This window comes from Oncorhynchus mykiss, chromosome 9 (genome assembly GCF_057628025.1).
Source record: "Oncorhynchus mykiss isolate SJ-2025 chromosome 9, ASM5762802v1, whole genome shotgun sequence".
In the NCBI taxonomy this organism is placed as follows: domain Eukaryota; kingdom Metazoa; phylum Chordata; class Actinopteri; order Salmoniformes; family Salmonidae; genus Oncorhynchus; species Oncorhynchus mykiss.
In genome coordinates this window covers 40,945,779-40,956,231 of record NC_143030.1, presented here as the reverse complement: position 1 = coordinate 40,956,231, position 10,453 = coordinate 40,945,779, and the positions used below count along the sequence as shown (strand labels likewise).

The 10,453-nt window shown below is 40.3% G+C and overlaps 1 protein-coding gene across 6 annotated transcripts in view; it reads right to left on the bottom strand.

The window, feature by feature from the left end:
* Positions 1–6,889: 6,889 nt before the first annotated feature.
* Positions 6,890–10,453, bottom strand: part of LOC110531942 (ubiquitin carboxyl-terminal hydrolase 11) — a 34,264-nt gene continuing 30,700 nt past the window's right edge. For all 6 annotated transcript variants that reach the window (XM_036987824.2, XM_090184208.1, XM_036987825.2 and 3 more), the window contains one exon: positions 6,890–10,364. In XM_036987824.2, the coding sequence (XP_036843719.2) occupies positions 10,194–10,364 (171 nt within the window). In that variant the 3' untranslated portion in view covers positions 6,890–10,193. The remainder of the gene's footprint in view (positions 10,365–10,453) is intronic.

Sequence of the window (10,453 nt, the reverse complement as noted above, 5' to 3'; positions counted from 1 at the left end):
GTAGAAAATGGTAATAATAAAGAAAAACCCTTGAATGAGTAGGTGTGTCCAAACTTTTGACTGGTACTGAATGTCACACTTTATTTGAAAGTTCTGATTCCAAAAGTATGGCCCAACCCTTAGACCCCTCAAACTCAACTCTGGACCTCAAAGCTAGTTCCAATGCATTTTTTCCATTGATTCCCTCTAATCAGGGTCTGATTTAGACCTGGGAAACAAGGTGTGTACTATTAATTATCAGGTAGAGCAGAAAACAAGCTGGCTCTGACCCTCGTAGGGTAAGAGTTGAATATCCCTGCCCTAGACCCTACTCCCTATGCACTTGAGGAGATCTGTGAAGATTTGACAGGTGTAAGCAATTTGGTAATCATTCAAATTAGCCCTCTGAAAGGTGAAGTGGAAGTTAAGCAGTCTTGTTACTTTTAGAGCAATTAATTTTCATTAACGGGTGTTGTACCTAATAAACTGTCTGGTGAGTGTACATTGTAATTGTTAAGGTTAATTTGCTCACCATTATCTAGTAGACTTCTGGACAAACTGGTGATGCAAAGGAGAGAAATAATCAGAAACTGATTAATCACTCAATCAATGAATCAAGTAAATGTATTGTTTTCTCATGCACTTATCAACTCTGTGGTGGCATTCTGCTAAACTGCTTCAAAGACAAGGTAGACAATTAAAGTGACTAGAAGATAACTCACATGGTGCAGGTGGACAAACTGTCCAAGCAAGCTAAAAGTAAAACAGAAATGTCAAAATAATACATTTCTACATAAATGTAACTTTTCTTATTCAATTGTGACCATTCCTGTTGAACGAGGAACAGCTCGGTTTGTTGTTTTGAAAGTGTATTGGAAAGTTAGTAGCAAGCTAACTTTTAGGTTTGGATCCTGCGACGCATTTGACATCAGTTGCTGGGACTGCTAATCTCTGTCCCAGTGATCCTTCCGACCAAGGTTGGGTCCGAGGAGCTATTTGGCATAGCAGCTAGCCTAGCTTTTAGCTAGCTGCCTATCAAGCTACCTGGGTTTCTCGAGGGCTCGAACGCAGCTCGCGACACAGTTAGCCATTGTGGCTGGGACCGCGGATTCTCCCGGGTTTGTGGCTGACTAGATCCCTGCTGTTTATTGTGTTCAATCTTCCCTGTGACCTGCGCTGTCTGAAACTGCGAGGAGTAACAGCATAACCTACATTGCTAGTTACCATGACAAAGACCAAAGCCGTCAGAAGTACCGTTGAGGACAGTGGTGTCTCTCTATCACAGGTGAAGGATCTTTTAAACAAATAAAAATAGTTCTACAAGCAGTTGTTAAAACAACAACAAAAATAGCTGAATCAATCCAAACACTGGTTGATTCAACTACTAAAATAATGGACAACCTGACCAGAATGGTCAAGGACCTGAAGAACAGTTTGCAGTTTTTCAGGGTCAGCTCGATGAGGTGAAACAGGAGAACGGCAAGATGACAGCAATCTACCTGTAAGTCATTGAGAGAGGACTGTATGTGAATCCATGATAACAATGACGGATAAATCAGACTATCTTGAGGGACAATCGAGGCGGAACAACATGGTTGTGGAAGGAATTGCAGTCTCCCCACATAAGACCTGGACAGAGTGTGAGGACAAAGTGAGGGAAATTGAAGATTGACCACTGGAAGATTGAGGTGGAGAGCACCCACAGGACTGGAAAACCCACCACCGGCCCAGGTGATAGGTCCAGGCCGGTAGTGGTCAAGTTTGAGGTTCAAAGACAAGGTAGCTGTTCTGGAAAGAGCCAATAACTTGAGAGGAACGTATATCTTCTTCAATGAGGACCATCCTGAAGTTATGCGCCAGAAGAGCCATGAAAGCTGTCAGAGCTCATGGAGACATTGCTTACATCTGCTAAGACAGGCTCATTGCTTTGTTTGCTCTTTTCCATATTACGTCTATCTCTGATAAGCTTCCCAGAAAAGGGCTGAAAATAGCCCATATTAATATATGTAGCCTTAGAAATAAGGTTAACCTTTTGCTTGCAGGGGGCAGAAACTGCCTATTTCTCAGCCCCAGAAACTAGAATATGCATATAATTGTCATAATAGGATAGAAAACACTAAAGTTTCCAAAACTGTAAAAATATTGTCTGTGAGTATAACAGAACTGATATTGCAGGCGAAAACCTGAGGAAAATCCAATCAGGAAGTGCCTCTTATTTTGAAACATCTCTGTTCCTGTGCATGCCTATCCTCCATTTAAAGGGATATCAACCATATTCCTTTTTTCTGTGGCTTCCCTAAGGTGTCAGTCTTTAGATATAGTTTTAGGCTTTTATTTAGAAAAATGAGCATGAAAGATCACATTACGTAGCTAGGTCATGAAAGTGGATCGGTAAGTGGATAGGTGGGGGCTCTGAGTGAGTTTTGCGCTACAGAGTAAAGCGGCCATTCTTTCTCCCAGTGTTATTGAAAAACCTACATACCCGGTTGATATATTATCAAATATATATTTTAAAAACAACCTGAGGATTGATTTTAAAAAATGTTTGAAATGTTTCTGTGGACATTATGGATATTACTTGGAATATACATCTGTGTTGTCGTGACCGCTCTTTCCTGTGGATTTCTGAACATAATGCGACAAACAAACTGAGGTATTTTGGGTATAAAAATAATCTTTATGGAACAAAAGGAACATTTGTTGTGTAACTGGGAGTCTCGTGAGTGAAAACATCCAAAGATCATCAAAGGTAAACGATTAATTTGATTGCTTTTCTGATTTTCTAATGCTTAGTGTACATAATGTTTTGTCATGCTATCGATAAACTTACACAAACGGTTGGATTGCTTTCGCTGTAAAGCATCATTTCAAAATCTGAGACGACAGGTGGATTAACAAAAGGCTAAGCTGTGTTTTGCAATATTGCACTTGTGATTTCATGAATATTAATCTTTTTTAGTAATATTATTTGACTGTGGCGCTATGCTATTCAGCGGTTGCTGACAAAAATTATCCCACTAATGGGATGGGTAGCTTCAAGAAGTTAATAAAATCCATAACATTCATATATTAGCCATTTCAGAGACTCACTTAGACAAGTAATTTGATGATACAGCAGTAGCAATACAAGGATATAACATCTACAGAAGAGACAGAAATGCTTATGAGGAGGTGTTGCTTTTTATATTCAGAGCTATATCCCTGTAATGCTTAGAGAATATCTTATGTGAAGTGTAATTGAAGTGTTGTGTTTGCAGGTTCACTTGGCACATCTAAAGCCTTTTCTTATGGGGTGTTGCTACAGGCCACTAAATGCTAACAGTCAGTATCTAAATAATATGTGTGAAATGATTGATAGTGTATGTGATGTAAACAGAGAGGTCTACTTTCTTGGGGACCTGAATATTGACTGGTTTTCATCAAGCTGTCCGCTCAAGAGGAAACGTCTCACTGTAACCAGTGCCTGTAATCTGGTTCAGGTTATTAATCAACCTACCAGGGTGTTTACAAACACAAGATAAACCACATGTATCGATCACATTTTTACAAATACTGTAGAACTTTGTTCTAAAGCTGTATCCATACCCATTGGGTGCAGTGATCACAATATTGTGGCTATATCCAGAAAAGCCAAAGTTCCAAAAGCTGGGCATAAAATAGTGTATAAGAGATCATACAAAAGATTTTGCTGTGACTCTTATGTGGATGATGTTAAAAATATTTGTTAGTCTTATGTGATTGATAAGGAGCATACAGACGCTGCACTTGATGAATTTATGAAATTGCTTCTTCCAATGATGGATAAACATGCACCTGACTGTTAGAACTGTTAGGGCTCCATGGATTGATGAGGAATGGTTGAAAGAGATGGGGCAAAAGGAGTGGCTAATAAGTCTGGCTGCACATCTGACTGGCAGACTTATTGCAAATTGAGAAATTATGTGACTAAATTCAACAACAAAAATAAGAAACTGTATTAATGAAGCCAAGAACAATGATATAAAGAATGAAGGGAAAAAACTTTAGAGTACTTTAAATGAAATTATGGGCAGAAAGACATTCAACTCCATCTTTCATCGAATCAGATGGCTTATTCATCACAAAACCATTTAAAATCAAATTCTATTAGTCACATGCGCCAAATACAACCAGTGTAGACCTTACAGTGAAATTCTTACTTACGAGCCCCTAACCAACAGTGCAGTTTCAAAAAGAAATACGGATAAGAAGAGAAAAGTAACAAGTAATTAAAGAGCAGCAGTAAAAAAGAACAATATATACAGAGAGATGCCAGTACAGAGTCCACGTGCGGGGGCACCGGTTAGTTGAGGTAGTATGTACATGTAGGTAGAGCTATTAAAGTGACTTTGCATAGATGACAACAGAGAGTAGAGTGGCAGTGGTGTGAAGGGGGGGCAAATAGTCTGGGTAGCCATTTGAATAGAGTCTTATGGCTTGGGGGTAGAAGCTGTTTAGAAGCCTCTTGGACCTAGACTTGGTGCTCCGGTACCACTTGCCGTGTGGTAGCAGAGAGAACAGTCTATGACTAGAGTGGCTGGAGTCTTTTGCAGTTTCTAGAGCCATCCTCTGATACCGCCTGGTATAGAGGTCCTGGATGGCAGGAAGCATGGCCCCAGTGACATACTGTGCTTCCCTTTGTGGTCTGTAATGGTTTGCAAGCCCTGCCACATCCGACGAGCATCAGAGCCGATGTAGTACGACTTGATCTTAGTCCTGTATTGACGCTTTGCATGTTTGATGGTTTGTCGGAGGGCATAGCGGGATTTCTTAAAAGCTTCCGGGTTAGAGTCCCGCTCCTTGAAAGCGGCAGCTCTAGCTTTTAGCTCAGTGAGGATGCTGCCTGTAATCCATGGCTTCTGGTTGGGGTATGTACGTACGGTCAACTGTGGGGACAACGTCATCGATGCACTTATTGATGATGCCAATAACAGATGTGGTGTACTTCTCAATGCCATTGGCGGAATCCCTGAACATATTCCAGTATGTGCTAGCAAAACAGTCCGGTAGCTTAGCATCTGCTTCATCTGACCACTTTTTTTATTGATCTAGTCACGGGTGCTTCTTGCTTTAATTTTTGCTTTTAAGCAGGAATCGGGAGGATGGAATTATGGTCAGATTTGCCAAATGGAGGGCGAGGGAGAGCTTCGTATGTGGAGTCTAGGTGGTCTAGAGTTTTTTTCCCTCTGGTTGCACATTTAACATGCTGATAGAAATTTGGTAAAACTGATTTAAGTTTCCCTGCATTAAAGTCCCCGGCTACTAGGAGCGCCGCCTCTGGGTGAGCGTTTTCTTGTTTGCTTAATAAAGCTCATTCAATGCTATCTTAGTGCCAACGTCTTAACTGAGGTGGTATGTAAACAGCTACGAAGAATACAGATGAGAACTCTCTCGGTAGGTAGTGTGGTCTACAGCTTATCATGATATACTCAACCTCAGGCGAGCAATAGCTCGAGACTTCCTTAGATATGGTGCAACCGCTGTTATTTACAAAATTACCAGACGCCACTGTTCTATCTTGCCGGTACATCATATAACCAGCCAGCTGTATGCTGATATTGCGATATTTGATCGCCTCCGAATTCTCATAAGGCAGCCCGCTCTCCGGCCTCTCTTTCTCCGCCTCCTTTTCACGCAGTTCACAGGAGTCGGGGCCTGTTCCCAAGGGAGCTGGATATCCTCCGCCTCGGGCTCATCAGTCGTGAAAGAAGAAAACGGATTCTGCTAGTCTGTGGTGAGTAATCGCAGTCCAGATTTCTATAAGTTATTTTTGGTCATAAGAGACGGTTGCGGCAACATTATGTACAAAATGAGTTGCCAATTATTTTTATGATTACTTCATTGGCAAAGTGGACAAAATTAGGCAGGAAATGCCAACAACGAACAATGTGCCATCATATTCATGCATAAAAATAACAAATAATGAGAAGAAAAGAATTGCAAGTTGGAATTTTGTAAAGTTAGTGTGGGAGAGGTGGAAAAAGTATTGTTAACAAACCTCCTGGCATTGACAACATAGATGGAAAACTACTGAGGATGGTAGCTGACTCTGTAGCCACTCCTATCTGTCATATCTTTAATCTGAGCCTAGAGGAACATATTTGTCCTCAGGCCTGGAGGGAAGCCAAAGTCATTCCGCTACCGAAGAGTGGTAATGAGGCCTTTCCTGGTTCTAAGAGCAGACCTATATGCTTGCTGGCAGCTCTTATCAAATTGTTGGAAAAATGTGGTTTGACCAAGTACAATGCTATTTTATTTAAACAAATTAACAACAGACTTTCAGCATGCTTATAGAGAAGGGCACTCAAAATGCACTGCACTGACACAAATGACTGATGATTGGTATAAATAATAAGATTGTGGGAGCTGTACTGTTAGATTTCAGTTCAGCTTTTGATATTATTGAACATTACCTGTTGTTGAAAAAACATATGTGTTATGGATTTTCAACCTCAGCTCTGAATCAATGATATGGCAATCTAATTCAACTCATGAATGGTTTTCTTTAATGGAAGCTTCTCTAATGTCAAACATGGGCAGCTCTCTAAGCCCTCTACTCTTTTCTATTTTTACCAATGACCTGCCACTGACATGAACCATATAGGCATCAGTCACTGAAACCCTTAACAAAGAGTTGCAGTCGGTTTTGGAATGGGTGGCCAGTAATAAACTGTTTCTGAACATCTCAAAAACTAAAAGCATTGTATTTGGTACAAATCATTCCCTAAATTATGTGAAATTATTTGTGGCGCCACATCTCCATAAACTACTTCCCACTTTATGCACACATGTACAAGTATATCATAATTGGATGTTTAACCATGTCATCCTGAGGCAGAAGTACAATGTGTTATCCACATTATACACTGTATAAGAATGAATCAGACACATACATCATTGATTTATTTTATTTCACATACTCATTGGAAAGCAGCAACTGCACTGCATTAAGTCAACACCACATTGAACTGAAAGGAAGACAATGCAAGTGTGAAATGCCAATTTTCATTGGGGTATAAATATTAAAACTTTACCTTATATAAAGTTCCTCCTATAATAAAGTTGGTACAATATTCAGTGCACTATAACATCCTAAATGTGGATGTTAGGCTGAGTTTATACAGGCAGCTCAATTCTGATATTTTGCCCAATTATTGGCAAAATATCAATTAGTGGAAAAATATCTGAGTTAGGCTCCCTGTGTATCATACTGGATGCTAAGTAGTTTGGGAGGACCAATGAATTTGTTTGTTACGGCAACCTGTCGTCTATTCCAGATAGTTCAGAAAAAGCACAAAGCCACCTTGGAGAGTTCTTCCTCTGTTCCCACTAAAAGCCCAGACATTTACAGCAGTATCACCAATCATGTGTTAACACTAAATATAACATTCCGGTCACTCCCTTGTACAAAATGGCTGCTAAATTGTGAACAGCAATTTCAGATCAAACAGGTGTTGGTGAGCAAGATAATTGTGTAGACAGGTTGGTATTAACCACATGCATGTTAGCTCACTGTTTACAGTAGAAACCAAAAGGTGTTTTCTATACAAAATTGTGCTTTAACATACTGTACCAATGTGACAAATTTGAAGATTGTCCTTTCACAGGTTTCCTGACAGTATTATGTTCCTATATACTGTATATTACTATATCAGGGAAATAAAGAACCCAAACGAAGCAGGCCTTGGGAATCAGAGTATGGCCACAGCCCAATCTAAACTGCAGTACATCTCTAGAGATGGGCTAGAGTTAACCAGCTCTCACAGCCACCTTAGATCAAGGGTTTATGAATCCTGATAATTTGTTAAAAAGATATCAGGAAAGCCAGGCTGTCATGTAAAAGTGAAAAATCTACCTGACTATTGTCATCAGAATCAGAATGTATTAATTACAAAAGATTATACAATAAATATTCCATCTATTATTAAGTAAAGTAAATAAATCGGCAATCCCCTGCATCTGATCCAGATGATCAAAGAATACATTTATTACAATACAAAAATACTGTACAGTTGGGCTTTAAAAATAATTTAAGAGCTCTATCCAGAAAGCACTTTGCTGTATTTCTCATTACTCTTCATTAAGAAATTGCGCAGACTATAATACAACTGTGATACCTAAATTGTAAATGTGTAGCTATATGCTTTTACTAAGATAAGAGTACAAATTCCTTTTAAATCCCAAGAATATGCATCTGTTAATGTCCTGCACCAGAGATGATCAAAATCATTCTTGATAGTGGAAAGATAATCCTAACCAGAAATGGAAGATCTGCAGAAGTGCTGATGCCCAATGTGTATTTGTAAGTGAAGTAAAAACAAATACCTGCTCTGATAATTTAAAAAAAATGGATCACAAGAGAAAATATACAAAGCTATTCCATGGCACCTGCAACTGTATTCAAAGTGTTTGTTTCGAATACTACGGTCTTTTGTTTACCTTTGTTCTACACTACATGGCTAAAAGTGTGTGGACACCCCTTCAAATGAGTAGATTCAGCTATTTCAGCCACACCCGTTGCTGACAGGTGTATAAAATCGAGCACAACCATGCAATCTCCATATGAAAATATTGACAGTAGAATGGCCTGTACTGTAAGTGCTGTTATTGTGAAGCGGAAATTGTCTAGGAGCAAAAACAGATCAGCCGCGAAGTGGTAGGCCACACAAGCTCACAGAACGGGACCATCAAGTGTTCAAGCAAGTAGAGCGTAAACGCTGTCTGTCTGTCAGTTGCAACACTCACTCCCGAGTTCCAAACTACCTCTGGAAGCAACATCAGCACAATAACTGTTCGTCGGGAGCTTCATGAAGTGGGTTTCCATGGCCAAGCAGCCGCACACAAGCCTTAGATCACCATGCGCAATGCCAAGCATCGGCTGGAGTAGACGACTATGGGCTAGTGGAAACACGTTCTCTGGAGTAAAGAATCACGCCAACTGGCAGTCCGACGGACAAATCTGGGTTTGGCGGATGTCAGGAGAACGCTACCTGGCCAAATGCATAGTGCCAACTGTAAAGTTTGGTGGAGGAGGAATAATGGTCTGGGACTGTTTTTCATCGTTCGGGCTAGGCCCCTTAGTTCCAGTGAAGGGATATCTTAATGCTACAGCGACATCATAGACAATTCTGTGCTTCCAACTTTGTGACAACAGTTTGGGGAAGGCCCTTTCCTGTTTCAGCATGGTAATGTCCTCGTGCACAAAGCAAGGTCCATACAGAAATGGTTGGTTGAGATCAGTGTGGAAGAACTAGACTGGCCTGCACAGAGCCCTGACCTCAAACCGTCGAATACCTTTGATGAATTGCAACACCGACTGCAAGCCAGGCCTAATCGCATAACATCAGTGCCCGTCCTCACTAATGCTCGTGGCTTAATGGAAGCAAGTCCACACAGCAATGCTCCAACATCTAGGGGAAAGACTTCCCAGAAGAGTGGATGCAGTTATAACAGCAAAGGGGGGACCAAAATCATATTAATGTCCATGATTTTGGAATACGTTGTTTGACGAGCATACTTTGGGCCATGTAGTGTAAATAAATCACATTGCAATGTTTCTCTTTCTGTAAATGCAGCCCCTGATATAAAGAACATTGAGTAACAGGGGAATGTAATCTCATTTTTAAATCAGGAGTAAACTGAATTAGTTATCCGTGTCGTTAGTGATTTACCTTCTAAAGCAAAATGTATTCAATTCTATTCAAAGATCCTCAAGGAAATCTTCCTCGAATTGAGCTCAACAGCAGTAATCAAAGTTTGAGGTAATATTTGCAGCAATGCATCATAGCAGAGATGAATATTGGTGCACAGATATTCACAATTCATAGGTCTTGATTGAACCAACTAAATTATAATTGCTTATGTCTAAACACTAAGGGGTCCATTATGCATCAGCATAGACAGATACTACATACCTTAGTCTGTGGTTAAGCAATACCAGATATCATCATTCAACATTCTTCTATGACAATGGTCTCCCCAGATTTACTAGATCATTAAAAAAAATGTAGAAGAAGCATAAATTGCCTTCCTCACGCTTCTGCACCAGCCTGAGAATCTAGCCTCCACTTCTCACACCTTGTTCAATGCAGAGGAGAGGCAGACGGTTCAAGTTTTTTGGAATAGAAAATAAAAAATATAAATTCAAAGCCCCATCAACTCGGAGAAAAAAAAGATTACAAAAAAAAAAATCTGCTTCAGTCTGTTTCCATGTTGACACAGGAAGTGGCTCTCTCCATCCCATCATGTTTGTGGGAAGTGACATTAGCAGGCTGGGTGGGAGAGGAGGAGCTGTCCGAGGGGGGAGGTAAGGTGGGCTGACGAATCTTGTCTTGTCGGTGGTAGAACAGGAGGTAGGCAGCATTAGTCTGGAAGGGTAGAGGCAAGGGAGGGGAGATCATGAGGATATTGGGAGAAAACATTTTTAAAGAAGGAATTCTAAACTTTTCAGCAGCTA